Source organism: Ammodytes marinus (assembly GCF_949987685.1).
Source record: "Ammodytes marinus genome assembly, chromosome: 16".
Lineage (NCBI taxonomy): Eukaryota > Metazoa > Chordata > Actinopteri > Uranoscopiformes > Ammodytidae > Ammodytes > Ammodytes marinus.
Genome location: NC_137220.1, coordinates 6165808 through 6188622, shown reverse-complemented (window position 1 = coordinate 6188622; position 22815 = coordinate 6165808). Strand labels below are relative to the sequence as shown.

Here is a 22815-nt window from a genome sequence, read left to right as displayed (position 1 = left end):
ATTATTACATCATCTGATCTATTGGGTTTCCTTTAAATGAGGTTTGCATTGATTAGTCTAAGTCAGCCAGCATCTGCCAGCGCTACTCCTGTGTGACGGATTGAGTCAATATAAGAGTTGGAGAGAGAGAGAGAGAGAGAGAGAGAGAGAGAGAGAGAGAGAGAGAGAGAGTGTGTGTGTGTGTGTGTGTGTGAGTGTGAGTGTGAGTGTGAGTGTGAGTGTGTGTGTGTGTACAAAGTAGTACAAATCAAAATTTGCAAATCAAGGCCCCCGTATTTTGTTCATCAGGCTCAAGCTTTTGGCTCAGCAGTTTGAAAGCTATAGTGCATAACTTCTGTCGCCCCCATGAGGAATTCTGAGTAAATACAACAACACTGACGGTGCATAGGCCTACATGAGGTAAAGCCTTCAGTGGCCGCAAAAGGATTTTATACTTTCTGCTGTACATCCAGGTTATTTCTTAGCAGTAGGATCAACAACTGAAACATTTCTTGGGCGCTTCTTGGGATTTTTCTGAGCTCCTGCGCCGGTGTAAAGGGGCGACACCAGTTTGTAAACGCTGCCATGCTGAAAAATACAGAGAGAGTTTTGTGGAGCTGATAGGCTTAATCAACTTTGTGTCAACTCATTTGGCGATGGCGTGAATGTTACCGTTATTAATTCATATGAAAATGTTACGCATTATAGTTTTAATTAAATTCATGTTAACAAGCAGTTGCATTAGGCTAAAAGGGATTGCTGTGCTTCATTGTAAGCCACACACTTGTGACTGTTGGTTGTACGAGGAGACGGGGGAATGGGCCTTAATGGCAGACAGTCATTCTTAATAAAGAAAGATGACCATAATAACGATAAGAGCAATATCCCTGCTGGTGCGGCTGACATATTTATTCAGCCCCCTCTGTCAGACCGCACAGGGTTTTGTTACAGTCATAATTTACACTAATGCACTGACACCTCAGCCAGTCATTTGGAGCCTCTGCCACCTGTCACATGGGAAATAATGTGCAAAGGCAGTAGGCTACACCTTTCGAGAGCTCTCTCTCTCTCTCCTCTCCTCTGAGTGTGTTCTATCCATCCATTCTCCCTCTAGCCTAAATAGCTCGTTTCTCAGGGTTACAGACCGTTTGTAACTCGCTGCTCTTGAAGGTGGATTCAGCGATTCTGGAGAACGCTTGTTGTCAAAATAATTTTTTTGTTTAAATAAAATCAGTGAATATGTCGTCACGATTCGCTACCTGTCCGTACTGTGTGGGAAAACAAACCCAGTGTTCATGTGCAGCCTAGGCTGTGTAAATGGGCATGTTGCTATAGCTACGTTGGGCCCCCTTTGTTTTCATTCCTTCTGAGTACATGACAGTTTACAGAGCTTATAGGCTGGATTTGTCAGGGCACACACACAGTATGGACAGGTAGTATATCATGAGGAGATATTCACAGATTTAGACAAAAAGTGATTTTGACAAAAAGCGTTCTCCAGAATCACTGACTCCACCTTTTAGCTATAAAGGCGGCTATTCCACTGCTTTCGATAGTAGTTCCAGCATTTCAGAACCAAAAATCCAACAGAAACTCAACACTGCTGTCAGCCATTTCTCAGTCACAAAGCTACTGCTCATATCCCGTGACAGATTCTAACCCCCAGAGACCTTAACACAGGGAACACGGAGTCATGCGGCCACATACATACATCTTATTATGCTTTAATGGAATTCTGATGTACACGAGAAACACAAGGAGCGAGTGAGGTGATGTCGTAATGAATAATTAAAACGGCGGAGAAACTGGCAGGGTAAAGATTGGGGGGAAATTTCTCATGTGGCACAAATTGGACAAAGCAGCGCTGCACGGAGTAGGTTAAAAGCACTGGACAGTAACTACAGTACATTCACTCCAGAGGTGCACTTAAGTCCAATTCTGGCTTTCTTAAATGTATTTCAATGCATGAATGATTTTAAATGTCAGGAGATTTATAATCAGTGATGCAATAAGACTGGCCCAGTGTACCCATAGTAAATTACATAAACTATTATCTAATGGATTAAGTATTTTTGGCTTGTGTGACATCCAGACTAGGCTCTGTAAATGGGCATGTTGCTATAGCTGCAGCAAAGATGACGGTTCACCACTAACCTGTACACTCCGCCCGTGTCCATAACAAATCAGCCCTCCCTCTCTTTCCATGCTCATTATGAGAAAACAGTTAAACTTGGCATCAGAATTAGTTGCTCCGCTGCTACTGAGAGCTAGAAAAGAAACACAGAAGTGGGTCATATGCTGGAGACACAAACACACACACACACACACACACACACACACACACACACACACACACACACACACACACACACACACAGGTTGGGTTTGGATGAAAGAACAGGTGGAGAGGAAGGAGGTAAATGAGGATAAACAAAAAATGCTGCGTTCCATTTACATAGGAAGTCGGAGGATAGAACTGAGGTGACGTCACAACTGAGTTTAGTCCAGTTACACAAGTGGCACATTAAAAGAAAGCCTGACTGTTTGCCTTTAGGAATCACCTCGGGTTAGACATCGTTAGCAATACCGGTTGATAAGGAACGCTCAAGGTTGAATTTTGTTCATACGAATATAGTAGCATGTGTACAGGTGAGTTAATGTGACACAAATAATACATTAGAATGAAAAAAAATTGTATTATCCAAGTGTTCAATGCAGTTCATGCGCTGAGCAGCTGTGTGAGATGTTGCATTCTGGGTTTTGCGAGGTTTCTCCGAGTTTCCCAAGTAAAAAATTCTTGAACTTGAACGCAGCATTCGCCTCAAACTTTAAAATTGACCAAAATAATAATATATTAAAAACAAGGAGGAGACGGAATGAAGCAGAATAAGACAATTAAATGTGAGGGTCTCTTGCAATTCAGTATAAAACAAAGAGTCAAACACGGAAAAATACAAAAAAGAATTAAGTGTCTTTAATGATATAGGCTACATTTGTACATTTCTACAGCAGACTTTCAGTAAGACTAACTGCCAATTAGAAAAAAGACAGAGAACGTTTTTTCGTGTAACAACTGAAAAATTAGATACGATTTCCAATGTTTGAAATTAAATACTCAATTCATATATTCAGTTCAGTATTTTTTTTTACCATTAAATAAAAAAAAAACATTTAATAGCTTGAACAATCAATCAAACAATGTGAAATATAAATTACATTAAAGCACCATTTCAAGGATGAGGATATTAAAATAAATAATTGGCCTTTCCATATGAAGACAGTACATTTTATATGGTAGCAATGTAAGGATGTGCAGTCAGAATGACCAAATGGGTTCAACAGACAGTACTGTGACCTCCACAATCGATAGCAAATAACTCACACAATATGAACACCTGTAAATTTGCGTAGCTCCATCAGCAACAGATACTATTGTAGGATATAAACAAGGTATCCTTCTCTTCTTTCTGTAAAACAATCACCTGAAAAAAGACCAAATAAAAAGACAAAAAGTGAGTGAAGATTGTCTCTTTCTTTGACGCAACTTGTAACAATTTTTAAATGTTTACAATTGGGAGAACCCCCATTACAAAGAGTTCATGTAATGTTGTACTATGCCTCAATCCATCAAGCACAACTGGACTAAAAAATATATTTATATTTATATATATATTGCAGTTTCTCCCACTCACTCATCCATATATTATTTCAGGGCGGCAAATCTTTTAACTGTACACTGTCCATGCACAAACCTTTATTTGATGCACTAAAGACTAGGGACCTCCCTAAAATTTGGCAGAGCAAAAGTCACACAATCAGGTTTGACGAAACATCTTAACTTTGATCCCTCAAGACCTACCCACCAAATGCATGCACACTATCGCACGCACACGCAAGAGTTACACACACACACACAGAGTGAGAAAAGAGCTTACGGTGAGTATAAAAAAAATTAGGGTGGACCGTTTCAACAGGTGATTCAAAAAGTCACAAGAACATATCAAAGACTGAGGCACAAAGCTGCCTTTTTTAAAACGCACCAATACAAGTACCAGCAACCAACGGTGGTGCTCCTGTCTCTACTGCCATACGTGGCTTAGAAAAACATCTTACAGCTATGTTACAGTACATTACAGAGGGCTTTTGATGTTTAAAGGGCCTGTAAGTTCAACATCCCAGTCCCAAATATATTAATGCTTTGTTTTTTCTTTATGCACTCTTAATTTGGTATTTCCAGCAAATTGCAGTGGATATTTATTTATTTATTTTTTGTAATCGTACAGTAGTTAAAACACACTAATACGCCCGCTTTACATAAAACCCTTTACAAATGAGTCAAACATTGACAGTCCATCATAATAATGATTTAGAAAACCGTCAGTCAGTGAGCTTTAAATCACCGGTGGACTATGAATTACAGTGTTTACAAAAAAAACATCTTGGGACAATTGTAATAATCCCCCTTGAGCGGAAAACAACCAGACGACCCTCAAAACCAGTACAAATCAATCCGAGTACTGTAGATCTAAGTCTACTGTTCCATCTGTCACCACTAGCCTCACTCTCTTGGGTTTGGTAGCGCCCATGGAGTGAGACGTCGTGGCAGGTCCATAGTGTTGTGAGCCATGGTGTTCCCCTGGCTGGCACTGTTGCTGCATGTCCCTTCTGAAATGTTCGTCTTGACCCCTGGGCCCTGAAAATCCACCCAAGGAAAAGGACGGTTGGTTGGACATCTGGGGTGCGCAGGGCTCGAGAACCAGCCGCCCTTGGGTGCCCGAAGGTTCCATTAGGCAATGGTAGGTGTAGTTTGCGGCGCCTAATCCCGGGTAACCATCAGACCCATCCCTGAGCCCCAGGGTCAATGAATGATCTCCGCTGAAGTTTACCACGTAAGGGGGGCCTTGATAGCCATAAGGGAACGAGGCTGAGGACTGACTCTTGTTTGCTGGTGCTGCCGTACCTGGAGGTGTACTGTGGGCCAGTTGAGGGCTGTTGTGCTGGGACATGGGCGAAAGGGACGAGCCAAAGCTGAAGTCATAAGGGTCTTGCTGAGTGTAACATGGCTGGTGCTTCTCTGAGGTCAACAAAGTGGATTTATCCGGTCTTAAATTCTTGTCTTGTTGGGATGAATAACTGTCCGACATTTTGCTGGGAAAGAAGAAAGGTCTTGGCATTGCTGCAAAGTTTTTGTACGGCATGTTGGTTTCAGCACTTTCAGATGACATCTTACTTTTACTAAAAGGTTGCGAGAAAGAGGCGTTGTGTTTGCTTAAGTGAGGGTTAGATCTGCTGGGGTTGTTGGAGGAACCAGGATGTCCAATGTCCTTTCCAAACCCTTGAAGAGGAATGTTGCCTTTATGATGGCCGACTGTACTCGCACCTAGTTTCTGACTCTGCGGAGTCGTCTCATTAGCACCGGATCTTGCTGGGAGTGTTCTGGAAGCAACGTTGGACATTCCAGTTGCCATGGTGTCTTTACAAGGTGCACTATACAAGTTCTGACTCTGGTTGCCACCCTGGAACTTGAGCACCCTGTGAATAACCGAGGAGGTTTTGAATGGATTGTCGGGAGGATTGGGATTTTTCACAGTGAAGAGTTGAGGAGAGAGGAATTTGTTGTTAGACATTTGAGAAGGTGGGGCGGACTTAGTAAAGCAACTCTGGGACCCTCCTCCTCGCGCTGTGTTGGGCTGACTACTCGAGAAAGACTGAGATTTACTGGGCATGGTCATACGATGGAAGGGGCCTTGGATTTTAGGGCTAGGCTGGGCTTTTGGTTGACTGGTGCTCGCCTTGACGTTGATGGAGGGTTGGGTAAAAGTAACAGGAGTTTGACATGTAACAGAAGATGATGTGGAACCAAAGAACCTTGGCTTGTTGACTACAGACGGGGACGGATTTTTGAAGTCTTCTCTGTACATCCTCATTGCTGGGTTTTTGCTCATGATTCGATCCTTGGCAGACAAGTCGGAGTTGCCTAAGGCTGAAAAATTGAAACTGGGATTTGGTAGGTTTCTGTCTTTGAACATATCCTCAGGAACGCAGTCACTTTTGGAAGTAATGAGATTTGGGAAATACTGCAGATCTTCACTGGTGAAGTTGTTTGCTGGACTTGGAGGACCGAGGTACGGCGTTTCGGTGGTCCATGTATCGGCCGGGCTGTGAGAGAGGGGACTGCTGAAAGGGTCCGGTGGCGGGTCCAGTGAACACAGGTCCGATGGGGAGGATGGAAGAATGTTCTGTGGCTGATAATACCCCTCGAAGTTGAGACACTGAAAGTCCAGGAGATCGTCGCAGCAGTTTGTGAAGTTCGGCTCGCCTGAAAGCATGTTATCAGCCGTTGTAAACGGCGGAGACTGGGACGGGGGCTGGATGACAGAATTAACAACATTCGAACAGGCTGTTGGCTTTTCCAAAGTCTGAGACGAACACAGGCCTTCGGTGAGACGGGAGAGACTGTTGTCGATTTGCTGGAGAGTGTGACTAAGGCAAGGGGTGGGTGTTTCTACAAGCCCACACTTGGTGCGTGGTCTCTCCATTTTGTGCCTCTGCTTCCTTCCTCCACTGTTCATCTCTGGCTTTCCGGTGACTGTAACTGCTGCTGAGGATTTAACTTCAGGTGTATTGTCAGTAAGAGGGGAAGACAGAGACAATGGCGACAGAGATAAGGAAAATGGTGGGGGTTCTGTTTTCAGAAGGCATAGGTTGTTGTTGGGTCTCAACGAAGGGGGGTACTCTTCTTTGAGCTTGGTAAAATCAAGGTTTTCTGTCTTTTGTTTCCCTAAAGTTTGACCTTTTGTCTCTTTCTTGATATTAGGCTCTGCTTTAAGCTCAGTTTTTATGGGCTCATCTTTGCCATCCACCTCCCAAATATCCTGTGCCTTCCTGCGTAGTTTAATTACTGGCAATGGAAGACCATTTATGTCAAATTGAGGCTGCAGTTTCTGTTGTGACGCAGTTTCATACAAGCAGCAATTATTTACAAAACGATCCTCAATTTTAGTTTCTTTCCCTACAGTTATTAAAACACTACTGTCAATTTTAGAACCTTCTATTTTTTCTGGAATCTGCTCAACTCCTTCTAGAGGAGGCTTATCAAGCTTTTCTTTGATTTCTACTTTGTCATTGGGCGTCTCACTAGGTCCACATTCTTTCTCTGCAATTTTTTGATCTGGTTTTACATCCGAGGAGACATTTGTGGATTTCAGTTTGCTCAGCCTCTCTCCTCTTCTTTTCAAACGATGCAATCGGCTCTTTGACTTCTTACTAGCCTTCACATGAGCCTGAGCCGCCTCCATCTCCATGTTTAAAACAGACACAGAATCCATGATGGCTTTAAAAGGATCACACGTCATCAATTCGTCTCCCTTCTCTGTTTTTAATGCCAGATTTTCAAATCCCGCTCCTTGCACATCCCATACTCTCCCTCTCCTCCTCTTGAAACGAATCCTAAAATCTTGGGCCAGCTTCATCTCTTCCAAACCGCTTTGATCGATTAACATTCCTACCTTCTCCTCCTTCTGAGATATATTTTGAGTTGGTTCTTTAACACACTGCTCTTGAATTTTAAGAGGATCCTCATCCACAGCCTTATCACTCTCTACTGTCTGAGTCGTGTTAATGTCAACCTCATCTTTCTTTTCTTCTTTACATTTTCTAATTTTCCGCACTAGATTGCCTTGCTGTACTTCATTACCTCTGCAGCGAAGTACTCGGCTAAAAGATGTGAACTTTTTGTTGGTTAATCGCTGGAGTTCTGTTGGCCTAATTCTACGTTTACGTTCTTTTTTCACTTTGCTACTATCTTCTGAACACGTTTTAAGGCGCTGCCCTAACTCTGCGGATGTTTTCAACTCAGTGGCTTCTTTGGAAGCTTGATCTGAAGCAGAATTCAAATCTTTTTCAGAGTCTAAATCCACAGAATTGCGAAAAGTACGTTTCTTCAGAGGTATGTTGGACTGTATGTGTGCCTGTGGATTGGTGTCTGGCTGTAGATTAGTGACAGTTTTTGCTAAATTTAGAGATTTATGAGGTAGTGCGTTGAGGCAAGTGGATGGCGGATCATTTTGCTTCTGTGGTGATTGAAGCAACAATGCATCTGTATTCAGCTCAGTATTAACTGTAGCTGAAGCGTCTTCACTCGAGGGTTCCTTCGTGTTTAGCTTACCTTCTGCTTTAATTTTCGCTGCTCTAGGCCTCATCTTTCGTCGTCCTACATTCCTCGCCGGCACTGAACCCGGGCACCTGCCTCCATTTATTTCTGTCTTTTCTCCTTCCTTCTCATCACTTTGTACTTCCTTAGAAGCCGAAGTAGAAAGGCCTCTTCCTACAATATCTCCCTGTAATTTTTGATCTATTAAGGTTTTGTCTTTTCTTAAAATATCAGATAGAAGAACCTTTGCCTGTTTTATGACAAACTCTTCTTCCTGCTTACTCACTGGCTGTTTACTTACACCCTTAGCCATTTCTTCTGATGGTTTAACAACCTCCTTAACAGCCTCCTCACAGGCATCCTTGACTTTATTTCTAACACACGGTGTGTTATTTTGGCCTCTAGTCTTTTCACTGGGAACTTTTTTAGATTTAGGTTTAGGTTTAGATTCAGGTTCTTTCTCTTGTTCCAGAACCTTGCTAGTTTTACATTCCATTACTATAGCTACAGAATTTTTCTTTGCTTTCGGCCCTACAGTTTTTACGCTTTTTACAATATCCCGCTGCTCCTTTTGAGTATCATCTTTGTCTTCTGACACAGCTTGTATTTCGATAACCTTGTCACGCCCTCTCTTCTCGCTGTGGGATAAATCACATACAGATTCACTTGCTTGTACTTTGCTTACATTTTCTTTATCAACGGCCTTGAAAAACATTTCCCTCACCCCTCTGTTACCTTCAGCTGTGCAGATCTCTCCTGAACTGCCTGTCAACTTCTGCTGGGACCTGGACACTCGTCTGTCTGGCTGTATTGTTAGTGCTGCTGGTTTTGGACCCTGGCTTAGACCCTTGCTCTTTTCTTTAACCTCCACTGTTCCTTTGCTATCTTCAGAAGTCTTTTCTGCTCCTACACTTTGTGGCACAGATAACCTCGTAAGATTGACGGTAAGGTATTGCTTCAGTGTTATTAGGGGATTGCTTCCAGCTTGCTTTGATTTATCTGTCACACTTTGACAATCTTCTAAAAGGGACGCAGCTCTGTTTGTCTTGTGCACCGAAACTACATTTTGAACTGCTCCGATGATGCAGGATTCAATGCTCTTGTTGATTGCCTTTTCAAGCTTGTCTTGTTTTGTTGCACTGCTGGTTTTGTCAATTTCAACAGGGGGAAAAACGGTTGTTGAGACGACAACCGTTTTTGGTATTACTGTGTTACCGCTGGGCTCCGTTTTTCTTGTTCTCGAAGACGTCCTCTTTTGAACTTGCTTCACATCCAAGACTTTGACGAATTTGCCATTAAGGTCTTTGCTAATTGCTGCACATTTCTGATCAGCTGACATGGTGGAATTCAAACTGAAAGGTTTCAAGTTTAGCTGACGGTTGCTGTTTTCTTCACCGGTTGTTTTCAGTTCTTTGAGCCCGTTGTCTCCCGGCTTCACTTCCTCCAGTCGCTGCAGCAAAGCCCTTTCTTTGCTTTTTGGATCTTTACACTTGAGTAAGAATTCCACCGAGTGTCGGCGAACTCTGACTCGGAGGTCCTTCAAGGTGACTTCGGACAAAAGTGGAGTCGTCCAAAAATGTTTGACTGGGGAGTGATTCCCCGATCGTCTGTGCTTCTCTCGTCTCCACTTCTTGGATTCGCCAAATTTTCTGTTCTTCAAGGCGTTTCGCCTCATCTGCAGGGTGAAGGAATTCCTCGAGGGGATGGCTATGAAGGAAACACAACAGGGAAGAAGTTAAACTTGAAGCTGTGTCAATAGTCGTATATATCCGTGAGTGTATGTTTATTAAAGCTCCTGTAATCCCAAATCCACAAAATCCCCCCAACTATGTCATTTGGGGAGTTAGTTGCATGATAGTAAAGGATCTAAAAAAGAGGTAGGCATATTTATCAATCAAAATTAAACATATTGTCATTTAAGTTTGAAAAACATTACAGAAATTGTCTGGTTCATATTAAACAAAAAGTATGTTGAACCAATCATTGAAGTTCTCTGTCCGAACGTTCTATAAAAACAATGACTGTTGCCATGGAGACCGTTTGATACGGCCACGTCCACACATTCATGTCAAACGGTCAAGACATTTTTGTAAAAGCTTATTGAGACATCAAACTTTGATATATTGATGTTAACTATTTTACACCAGGTTTCTAGAGGCTTTAAATAAAGAGTGCATGAAAATGATGTCTTTTTAATGTTGAAAGAAAGGTCACCTTAAAGGCTCTCAGCCTTAATTATATCACAATTTACAAATTAAAAATACCTGTGCCTTTTTTTTTTTTTACAAAGATTCTATCATCACAACATTGCAATTTCAGTGTAAGAAAGCAGTGAGTCACTACATGATTACAGCTGCCCTTTGATTTCTGCGAGCTGTCTCCATAGGAACTAGTCCGGTAAAATGTCTTTGTAACAACAAGGTAAAAACAGAATAAATTAAACATAATTAGAACTTGTGATTCTTAGATGATCAAGATTGGTTTTGTGGTTTTGTGAGTTTGAACGTGAAGTAACTCAGCAGGAAAGTGCTCAAATCTGGCTTTTATCAAATGTTTATTAATTTATTTAACCTTTATTTATACTCGAGATATCATTGAGGGGTGACCCTCAAATGTATGTATAATAAATGTTGACATACAGTAGTTTTACTGGAATTCCAGCACAAAGTTTGTTCACATATTAAGCTGAGTGGACGTTAATGAACGAGCAGGATTTGTTGTCCTAGAGGCTTTTAATTTGATGGTGCATTTAACAAGCACTGAGGTGATTAGCAGGACTGTCAACCTTCTAGTATCACAAGCTGTTGTTCTTGATATAACTGATGTATAATTGCATTCTCATACGGCTACAATTCCAGTTAGCTTTAGCACTTTGTGAATCTGTTAAGCTCTTATAACATTTTGTAAGGTGTCCTTGTGTGTCCAGAAAGGCACCCACAAATAAAATGTATTATTATTATTATTATTATTATTATTAGCTATTCCAAACCACTTGTGTAAGAAGCCAGCAATGCAGATCTTTAAATATGTATTTTTAAAACCCTTTTTATGAATACTTGGACATTATTCAATGCTGTACCAGTGATAAAATGTTTTATACAACAATTAAATTGATAAAGAGGATTTTAGATGAATAATCTTTAAGCGGTTACCTTTAAAGATACCCGAGTGTAGTCCTGGTATTGTCGGCCTTGGAGTGTGCCCCTTCTCTCTGTGATGTCGGAGATATCTCTCTCTCAGACGATACTTCTGCCCGACAGAATCCTTTGTTTCTTCACTCTCAGGCTGCTTCCCTCTGTTTTTAAAGTGACCCTCTCCGTTCCTAAAAAAAAACCAATAATAATCACAAAAATTACCAAATGAAATTCAAGTTTGAAAAAAAAGAAGGGAGATGAGCGGTAAAAAAGATGTTACTATGAACAGATGCCGACTGACACACCTTTCACAGGTGCGGCATTCGCACATTTCATTGCCTTCCCCAAAAAAGCTGGCGCCATAGTAACAGGTGATCTCCTCCCCCGGTGATATGGGTCGGATCACCTCGACACACGCCATGTTCTTCTCTCCGGGGAGGAACTGGGTGGGCGAAGAAAAAAAACAGCAAAACACAAAAGACAATGTTTGGTTGGTTAGCCCACGGGACACATTAACAGACAGCAAACAGCAGATGAGGGTAATATTGTATCTAAAGCAACATTTTTAATATGCAACATTTTCCGTATAGTACTTACTAGATTATCCAAAAAAGTTAAAATAAGAAGTAAGTATATGTCACAGTAAAATATCAATCTTTTCACGTGATAAATACATATTGCTGACATTACCTTGCAGTTTGGTTTGCAGTCTTTACCCCAGGCAGACAAACAAACAAAAAAACAAGGAGATAGAAGATTCAAGGTTATTAATTCAATCACAGCAATAAAATACAGAAAAAATAAATGTATAACTGATAGTCAGACTTGAAAAGTATTAAATACGTCTGATTCTGATTGCACATATAAGGGTGGGGTGGCATGGGGAGGGGGGAAGGTACAGGTGTGTGGGCCTTGTATGTTTTTTAATGTGGCTATGTTTCATATGTGTGTTTTTTTCTGATTGATTTTAATTTTGATTTGGCTGTACTGTTTTGATCTTGTGAAGCACTTTGTTACTTTGTTTTGAAAAGTGCTATATAAATAAAGATTATAATTATTATTCTAATGAATGTATTGATGCTGTTCATTGGAGATCTGTTGTTCAAGTTCAGCTTTCTATGTGGTAGGATCTGGCCCCATCAAATAAATATGAAATGAAATAAAGAAAGGACTCCACCATTTTTCAATCAGTTGACTTAATACTGGATTTATTGTGCACAGGCTCAGAGGCTAAGCTGATTAACTCTCAAACACTATTAAGGAGATCTTGTCAAAAACGCCCCGGACAAGAGAATTAACTGAGTTTTCACTGAACCTTCAGATCAAGCTGTGACACATGGTCAAAGAAGAGCAGGCGGCTTCTGTTATATGTTTTAATAACATCTTGGTTCTTCATCTTGGTTGCAATAATGTGACGTGATGAAATAATATTTTTTGAAACATTTATAATACACTGACTGTGCAAGGCTACAATGATTATTATTTTTTTCAATTAGTAAAAATGATTATTGGAGTAATTCGCTTCAATTGAATTATATATGCTAGACGCACAGTGTTTCAGACTTATGAATATCACTGTTAGACCACTCGTTTACACTGTGCACTCCTGACCTTTCAACATGGATTCTTATTGGCTATAGTAGGCAGTGCTGCTATTTGTTCAAGCAAGGTGTCAATCTAAAAGATCGGGGTGTAGTAGCAAACTCTTCTCTCGTTCTCTGCATGTCATTCCCCTCTCTGCCCCATTTCATCTTTATCTCTTTAAACAGTCTTATAATAAAACAAAAATGCACCAAAAAAAATCTTTAAAAGAAAAATAATAATTTAGGGAAAAAAAGAGAATGAGACTGGATTCAAACTAACTCACCATGGTTGATGAAGGCAGCGGGCCCGAGCCAGAGCTGAGCACAGCGTTTGCGTGTGGAATACATCACACTGAAGTCGTTGACGCCGGCCCGGAGCACGGCGCTGTCTGTGGGGCTCAGCTCCGCTATGCAGCCCAGCAGCACCTCCACCCGATCTGCTGCAAACCTGCATAGCAACAAGGCAAGCATCACATATCAACCAACAAAGAACACTTAGAATTTAGCTAAATGATGCCCCAAATATATTAAAGGAATACTTCACCCATACGGAACCGGCATTCTATCATTATAAAATTGCTATTATAATATAATGAATGAGGTTTTTCTTCCCTCAGTCTTTCCTCAGTCTTCCCTTGGCCCAGTTGTCCTTTTAATCCTAACCCTACTCTTTCTGCCTTTTCCTAGGCTAGGATGAACCGATTTCAAAAATGTTTGCACATTTATACCACATAGGATCTCAGAGTTCAATACACCTTCATATTCCCACCGGTGAAGAAGGTCTTTAAGGACTTTAGTGGACAACTACGGCGGTCGAGAACAATGTTGGCATTTGTGAATTAATGTCATCGCTTCCCATCGCCGTTGTTGGTCTGTTACAGCGGATTGTTTTTAGGAGTGAGTGAGTGAGTGAGTGAGTGAGTGAGTGAGTGAGTGAGTGAGTGAGTGAGTGAGTGAGTGAGTGAGTGAGTGAGTGAGTGAGTGAGTGAGTGAGTGAGTGAGTGAGTGAGTGAGTGAGTGAGTGAGTGAGTGAGTGAGTGAGTGAGTGAGTGAGCGTCATTACCAGTGCCTTGTGGAGGTAATCTTTGCTCCGTTGGTCTCGGAGGAGTATCGGCCACACGACTCGATCTTGATGCCGCTATCCAACAGGAAGGCACTGAGGTAACGGTAAACCTGCAGACAGCATAGATGGTTTGAAATGTGTTCAATACAGGAATTGATGGTGTGGTAGCTTTCTATGAACTTAATACACAAATTAAAGATGCAGTCAGCGATTCTGGAGAACGCTCTTTATCACAATCATTTTGTCAAAATCAGTAAATATCTCTCTTTATGATCCGCTACCTGTCCGTACTGTGTGTGCACTGAAAAAAAGTGTTAAAATACAGCCTAGGCTCTGTAAACTGGTATGATAACACACACAGGATATGTAAAAAGGGGCCCACCATAGCTAGCAACATGCCAGTTTACACAGCCTAGGTTGAGTATAAACACTGGACGTACACACAGTACAGACAGGCAATGGATCATGAGGAGATAGTCAATGATTTTGACAGCAAGCATTCTCCAGAACCACTGACTCCACCTTTAAAAAAAGAGTGAGCATTCCAAGCACAAATGTCACAATACAACTTCTTATACTGCTTTCTTTGTTTTGCCTAAACAAGTTTAAATGAAGTGATTCTGTGTGACATTATTTTTATATTTATACTGATTTGAAAGGTTAAACCTGCAGTGTGTAGAATTTTGGGTTTTATTTCCTAGCAGGCTTTGCAGAAAATAATTATAATATCCATAAGTACATTTAATTTAGTGCATAATAGCTGAAACATTTTTTTTCCCCTTAGAAAGGGTATCATATATGTCCATATTTCTCCATACCTTGGACCAAGGCCTTGGCGCCACCATGTTGGAAGCGTCATAGTTGGAATGTCATCAGGTGCATTGTTTAGAATTTAGAATTGTTCTTGTCCTTGAAGGCCAATTTAGCTTCTGTTATTATTCAAAAGTGGTGGGTTACCCAGGGAGCGTTGCATTCTAGAACTTTCTTGATGATGTCATATTACACACTGCACCTTTAAACCTGCAGTGTGTAGAATTTTGGGTTGTATTTTCCTAGCAGATTTTTGTAGAAAGTAATTATAAATCCAAATCCAAGTACATTTAAACCTGCAGTGTGTAGAATTTTGGGTTTTATTTCCTAGCAGATTTTGTAGAAAGTAATTATAATATCCACAAGTACATTTAATTTAGTGCATAATAGCTGAAAAAAATGTTTTGAATTATTATTTTTTCCCTTAGAAAGGGTCTCATATATGTCCATATTTCTGCATATTTTGGACCAAGGCCTAGTGCCGCCATCTTGAAAGTGTCTTAGTTGGAATGTCATCAGGTGCATTGTTTAAAATTTAGAATTGTTCTTGTCCTTGAAGGCCACTGTAGCTTCTGTTATTATTCGAAAGGGTTGGGGTTACCCAGGGAGCGTTGCATTCTAGAACTTTGTAGAACTTTCTTGATGATGTCATATTACACACTGCACCTTTAATTTAGTGCATAATAGCTGATTTTTTTTTTTTTTTTATTACTTTTTCCCTTAGAAAGGGTCTCATATATGTCCTTATTTCTGCATATTTTGGACCAAGGCCTAGTGCTGCCATCTTGAAAGTGTCATAGTTGGAATGTCATCGGGTGCATTGTTTAAAATTCGAAAGGGTTGGGGTTACCCAGGGAGTGTTGCATTCTAGAACTTTGTAGCACTTTCTTGATGATGTCATATTACACACTGCACCTTTAAAAGGGACACTGTGTAATATGACATCATCTAGAATGTTCTAGAACGTTCTAGAAAGCAACACTCCCTGGGTAACCCCACCCCTTTTGAATAATAACAGAAGCTAAATTGGCCTTCAAGGACAAGAACAATTCTAAATTCTAAACAATGCACCTGATGACATTCCAAAAACATGGATTTCTCCTTAACACTTACCTGCTCAATGTACAAAATGTAATATTAATATTTGCAATTCTTCACTCAGGAGGATAATTCAGATGATTGGCAGAGGTGATTTTACACCAATGAGGACATATTTATGAATGAGGATATTGATTTTAGCTAATACATTACTTAAAATGTTACACAGTGCTCCTTTAAGCATCAGCCTTACATGTTGCCTCAGCAGCTCCTGTCGATGGCTTCCCAGAGCCGGTTCCCCCACGGTCAGCGCATCGAATGTGGCGTTGAAGTCGTGCGTTCGCTGGAAACGTAACAGCGTCTCTTTCAGATTCCCCCACCGTCGGATCGCTGGTGGGGGGCTGGAGAGAGAAAAACAGATAATGGAACATGAGAAATAGCAGAAAAACACACTAGGACAAAGTCTAAACACAATCTCTGTTAGTCCAAGGTGTGTCCGTGTAAAAATCACATGCTGTTTACAACTGGAATTTTTAGATAAAAGTGACTGTAGAACCGTATTGGCCTTTTTCATAACTTTGTTGAAAGGTATTAATAAAGATGATTATTATTAAACCATTAAAGGATATTTGAGGGGGCGCTCCGGTGGCGTATTGGATCGAGTGTGTATCGAATCCGACCCGTGGAACTTTAATGCATGTCACCCCCCCACCCTCTCTCTGTCTCCCCATTCTGTCTCCCCATTTCAACTCTGTACTATCTAATAAAGCTTGAAAATGACAAAAAAAAGAAAAGATGTTTGAGTTCAGATTCATCAATTCACTCAAAACTCAAAGATTTGCATTTTTGTGAGCCCTGTTGTTTTAACATTCCTTTGCATAACAAGTAAACAAATTTTTTTTTTTAATCACTCATAACATAAAATGGAATAGTAAATAATAATCAAAAATATATAGTTTAAAATCGGAACACACTGTATTTAATAAATGCAGTGTGTGAATGCTTCAAATAAACAAATCTTTTAACAAAAAATATAATTTATATTGTCAAATAGATTTCTCCATCTGCAGTTGCATCACACTTGCAGGTGGCAGCCACAGAGCATTGGAGGGAGAAAGCATCAGTAACAGCCAAAACATATGACCAAAATTATTGGACTATGAATTTGTGAACAGTGAAGGCTTGCATAAGCATCTTGTCTAGATTTCCATAAGTCAAAAGCTATTAATGTTCTCCATCTGTTGCTTTAAGTTTAGCGATACATACGAGTCCCAGTTTACAACAAGTCAGAACGGGGTAGAAAAATGAAAGTGATACTAACTATGGTGACGTAGTAGGACACACAAATCAACCATTAATACACAAGTGTTTGACCCCTGCTCTGATACAGTATTGGAGCGCGATTCTGATCATTATTTGAACGCGACATTTCTCGGGGGTGTCCGTGTCATCACGTTACCAACCTGAGGTTCATTTTGTGGGTGCTGAATCCCAGCAGCGGGTCCAGCACCAAACCGGTGGCCAGGTCATCGGTGGCACACAGCTCCTTCACACTCATTCTACTGCCAAAGTCCATTGCCTCCCACCATCCGCATGCTGCAAAACACAAGGGTCAAAGCAGCGCTATGAAAACAACAACAAACAAAACAGCAACAATAATTATCATTAGAAGTACTTCCGTTAACCCAGATTGCAGTAAATAGCATCAAATACTTAAATACGGGGTTAATCTGCATTATTTATACTACGTTTTGCAATAACCGCTTCATAATAGCGTTGTGTTTGTGAGTTAGGGATGTGAATGGGTGCACGTTAGCATCCATAGCACAGTAGCTTAGCATGTCAGCTTGCTGGAGGAAAAATGATGATCAACTGAGGAGCGAGAGAGGGAGCTAGCTAGCTAACATTATGGCAGCACTAGCGGTCTGCACTGCAGTACGTTCACACAGTTAACGTTCACTTGACCGTTAGCAGTTCGTTCGTGAGATTTGAAGCAATGTAAGCGCACAGTGATGCACACTGGAAAAATGGTTGTCATGAACACATACCTGGGAGTCTGTAGTCAGCGAAAGTATCGTCACAGGGGCAGTTTATCCTCCGGACTCCCGTTAGCCTGGTAAGGGAAAGTTAGCCTAGCCTAGCACAGCACAACCAGCTAGCTTTCCGCCGTAACGAAAATGGAGTCTCGTCGTCACGTCAGGAATTTTCTGCTTTGTTGACGTCTACAGTGTCCAGAGTGATTGACCAAAAAACGCGTAAATGCAACACACGCCGAGAAAAACAATCCAAACTGTATGTGGTGTGTTGCTAGCTAACTAGCTTTACACAAACGTTCATCTGGTAGCAAAAGTTGATGGGCAACCGAACTATTGCTCACCACGCCCACCCGCTTTCCTATTGGCTGAGGTCAAGGTCGATTTATCAAGTCAAACCCAGGATATGAACTGAGCTCTGTGATTGGTCAGAGTGTGTGTGGGGCGTGGCCATGGGTTTTCCTTTTGCTGTGTTGATCAAGATCGTCTCATAAATTCATTCACACGATCAGCTGAGGAGCGGAGACCGGAAAGAGATACCATCCCTCGCCTGGTGCAGCTAAACGCACTTTTAAGATCAGATAATGACATTGAGTCATATTTAACGCACTCAATGCTCTTGATTAGTGTTTTGAAGACGTACAATTTAACCCATTCATGTCCAGTGTCGTTTTACAATTTCCTTTACAACCCTTTACGTGGTCATAACGGGTGGACAGCTATTCAGACTGGTTTCTATGGTCAATTGTTGAAATTGTAGGAGTTAAACAAAAAGAAGATTGGATCAAAGGTTCTAATGCAAACATAGTAGGCTATAATTATTGGATTAGGCTACATTATAACAATGTTAACTTGTAGCTTCTATTGCTATTGCTATTATATGTATCAATTAATTAAGATCAAAATACAAACCCACTACTTAACCCAGCAACATTAATAAGAGATTGAGTTGTTGTTTTCTGGTGTTATTTGCATATCTAATAATGCCCTGTCAAAGTTCTTCCTGTCTGCGCTTTGGGTTTTGTGCCTTCAAAGGCTCAAAGTTAGATTTCAAAGAACTTATTTCCCCCCCACACGGTTTGAAATGTGCATATCTTTGATAGTTGATGCACTTCTTCCCATCCTTGAATAACAAATTAACCTTTGGAATCCAGGTTGTCAATGTCTAGGTTGCAATTAAATTCTCTCCCTAAATATTTAGAAGAACTAGCGATATGAGGCTATTATGTATTTAACAAACAGACATTGTTTAGCATTACTCTTTTAGTCAAAGCTATCTTATTAAATGTATAAACTAATACATTCATACATAATATAAAAAACATTTGTTAATAATGAAATTCAAATAGCTGCCTCCCCCTTCAAGTGGCATTGTATCCAGATCTGCCAAGTAAGGAGAAGTTCAGAAATGTAATTTTACCATCAAAACATCTTGAGTTTTGAAATGTCTTGGAAATAAAGAAACCCAACTGGCAAACGATACGAAGCGGAGCTGCAGCAATCTGTGACAAAAGACTTCAAGTGAAAAGTAAACATCTCTCTCTGTCATCACAAAGGCTCAGCTGACATATTTCATCACATTTTAAAGGTGGAGTCAGCGATTCTGGAGAATGCTTGTTGTCAAAATGAATGAATATCTCCTTATGATCCGCTAGCTACGTACTGTGAGTGCGCTGGAAAAAATCTGGTGTTAATACACAGCCTAGGCTTTGTAAACAGGTATGTAAACAAAGGGGGGCCCAACATAGCTATAGCAACATGCCCGATTACAGTCTAGGCTGCATTAATACATTTTTTTTTTTTTTTTTTTTTACAGCGCACATGATACGGACAGGTAGTGATCGTGACGAGATATTTACTGATTTTGATAAAACATTTTTGGACAACAAGCGTTCTCCAGAATCACTGACTGCACCTTTAAGCGCCATTATTGAGATGTCCATCCTCCACCTACGCTCTGCAGAATGTAAACACCGCAGCACAAGCCAAACTCAGACACCTGATGTAAATATTACAGGTATGGAAAAATCACACGCTTCATTATACACTAGTGCTGCTGGTCAATGTTTTCTAAACATCGCTGATAGTGACCTCTACAGCTGCTTGTTTTCAGTGTACATACTAACTCAGAAATAGCTCAAGTTTTTTTTATTGTGGTTTAACATGCTTTTTTTAAAACATGTTTTTCATTTGCCATTTTCAAACTCTCACAATATGTGTTACCATATGTAGTAACATTAAATACAGTCTTTCTTTTGAAGGCCTGTTGAAAGGAAATAGAATGAATAGAATAGAATAAAAAATTCAGAGGATTTTTAAGCTGGTTGTATTTCAGTTTAAAGACTGTGGTCTAGTTTAGAACAACTATTTTATAATCTAGTTATGTTTTAATGCTGTTGTTTTGGGTCATTGCCTCAGTGAATGAGACATACACTCAGTTTCAGCATGTTCCACAGCAAGTGACAGAAAACCACTGGTGATAAGAAAAGCCGAAAGGATAAAAATAGTCACAGAATGAGGAAGTGGGAGGCTGGCTATTCGGAAGGACAAATACTGTGTTGTCTGTCTATTGGTTTCATAAACAAGTTCACTCTGAACACGGCCAATTGAAAGACTATATTTTTATTTGTTAAACTGTGTTTTTTTTTAATGTCTGAGACAGTTAACATCAAATAAATAATACATTTATGAACTCATAGGGATAAAGAGGTCATGCTACTGCCTCGAGCTTAAATGTTTGACAGACAGAGGCAGCATCCGCAAAGGAAAACAAATCAGCCTGAGAGGACAGCAACATGTATTAAAATACTGCCAGTGACATTGTATGTTTACTGTTCTCTTTTTATGTGGAAGTAGAATGATGGATCAAAAGGTGCAGTAAGCAATTTCGGAGAATGCTTGCTGTTGTCAAAATCAGTGAATATCTCCTTGCACAAAGTACAGACGGGTGGTAGATCATGAGGAGATATTTACTGATTATGACAAAAAGTGATTTTGACAACAAGCGTTCTCCAGAATCGCTGACTCCACCTTTAATATATCTCACACTGTTGTCATTTGGAAAGAAAACCAGACACAAATATACAAATTCTATGTTTTATTTTTTCTACCTTGTAACAGAGACAATTCGTGATCGATCGGAAAACAAATGAAATACAAATAAAATAAAAAATACAGATTAATTTCTGTTGTTGTCTTTTTTCTTTATTAAACTGTAATAATCGAATTATTTCATAATCTACCCAGCGACAGTGCATGGTGCAAAACATCCCTGATTGATTAAAAAAATCCTACACTAATAAGCTCGCAGTATCTAGCGTTATAACTTTGTCAGTAATGAACGAAAAAATTAACCAAATTAACGACCAATGATTCTAAAGCGGAAAAAACAACAGTAAAATATAGAGAAACATATAAAAAAAATGCTATAAGCAGAAGTCTGTACAGCTATGTAAATGGGAATGAACATGGCCCCTTTATTGGACCATTTATTAAGAAGACAGAGATCTACAAGTCCCATAACGTGTTAGCGCTATATTATATCAACTTTATTATTGTTTTGAAGACACAATCTCTCGCCACAACATCAAAAAGGTCTCCAGCTTAGTATTAACTTTGAATTAACCCTATTAGACTTGTTTTACCATTCATTTCTGTACATCATTTTCATCCACAAAAGGTGGGCCTTTCAAAATTTCAAAATAAAATGACCCTCAAAGCACCAGATCACTCCGAACATTGTTACCCCCTATATATATATATATAAATATATATATTGGCTCAACATATTTTTTACCTTAGCGACCTTATAACGCAAACAGAAACATGTTTATTTAATGTAGTTTTCTTAGTAGATGAATATAAATATATGATCTCCTCCTCTACCGCTTATTTTGATTTAAATTCCACTTCCTGAGTTGATCTGACTGGATGTGAAAACTTGAACACACTTTATGATGTCCAATGATTTTTTTATTTTTTCTACTTTTTTTTTCTACCTGCCCACTCTGCAAAATTCTGGATAAAGCTTAATTAATGACATTGATTTGATATTAAAAAAACCTATTTATTTTTCTGAGGTACTGTGTTGAATACCTCTTGCTGAGAAAAGGGGGGAAAGGGGGAGAGAGGTGTGGTCTGCTTTAAGTATGCGCTTAATATCCACTAAACTTTGTACAATATTTTTCTGGATTGCTATCTGGGAGCTCTGCGGTCACGTGTTCACACTTGGACAGACGGCACACACAAATAAACCCACCCGACACACCGGTTATGTAACGGAAGAGGGGAATGAGTTTGTTTTGGGTTAGTAAGAAAGAGATGGGCAGTGATATACCCTGAAAACACTGTCGAAAGATCAGTTATTTTTACCACCAGTTGCAACAGCCTGCGTTGAACTATGGACTGCTTTGCCTAGGGGGGCGGGGGGGAAGGCACCCTGTATACGCCAAATGAACCGAATGCACAGTGGAAGTACATGCAGAATGGCTTAAGTGTGGCATTAAAGGTGCAGTCAGTGATTCTGGAGAATGTTTGTTGTCAAAATGACCTTTTGTCAAAATCAGTGAATATCTCCTCATGATATGCTACCCGTCTGAATAATGTGTACGCTGAACATTTTTTGGTGTTAATACACAGCCTAAGCTCTGTAAACGGGTATGTTAACAAAGGGAGCCCAACGTAGCTAGCAACATGCCCGTTTACAGAGCCTAGGCTGCGTGTTAATACTGCTTTTTTTTTCAAACATTACGGACTCAGTGGATCGTGAGGAGATATTCACTGATTTTCACAAAAAAAAAAAATCACAAAAAGCGTTCTCCAGAATCACTGACCCAACCTTTAAGTAGTATTAAAAAGCTTCACCATGGTAAATATGTTGTTTGAGGGGTTATCACAGGATCGGCTTTGATCATTCATAATTCTTTGTGAAAATTATTTGAAATTCTCTCCCATCTATTGCTCTTTCAGGCTTATTGCAAAGACAGCAAGCTTGTAAAACAAAAGTCAAAAACGTACTTAAGAG

General features: G+C 40.1%; 1 protein-coding gene across 1 annotated transcript; it reads right to left on the bottom strand.

The window, feature by feature from the left end:
- Nucleotides 1–2975: 2975 nt before the first annotated feature.
- Nucleotides 2976–18055, bottom strand: kmt5c (lysine methyltransferase 5C). The gene is made up of 9 exons (XM_080043672.1): nt 17808–18055; nt 17223–17355; nt 16013–16160; nt 13912–14021; nt 13133–13296; nt 11956–11975; nt 11571–11707; nt 11284–11453; nt 2976–9838 (listed from the first exon to the last, which is right to left on the bottom strand). The coding sequence occupies exons 2-9, from the start codon at nt 17333–17335 to the stop codon at nt 4485–4487; spliced, it is 6216 nt and encodes a 2071-aa protein (XP_079899798.1). The 5' UTR covers nt 17336–17355; nt 17808–18055; the 3' UTR covers nt 2976–4484.
- Between the last annotated feature and the right edge of the window lie 4760 nt (nt 18056–22815).

Coding starts and splice junctions, on each gene's coding strand:
- kmt5c (XM_080043672.1), bottom strand. CDS start 17,335: ATGGACTTTGGCAGTAGAATGAGTGTGAAGGAGCTGTGTGCCACCGAT. Junction 16,161..17,222: donor ACCCACAAAATGAACCTCAG/GTTGGTAACGTG, acceptor TTCTCTCTCCAG/CCCCCCACCAGCGATCCGAC. Junction 14,022..16,012: donor AGGAGCTGCTGAGGCAACAT/GTAAGGCTGATG, acceptor TGCTGTCTGCAG/GTTTACCGTTACCTCAGTGC.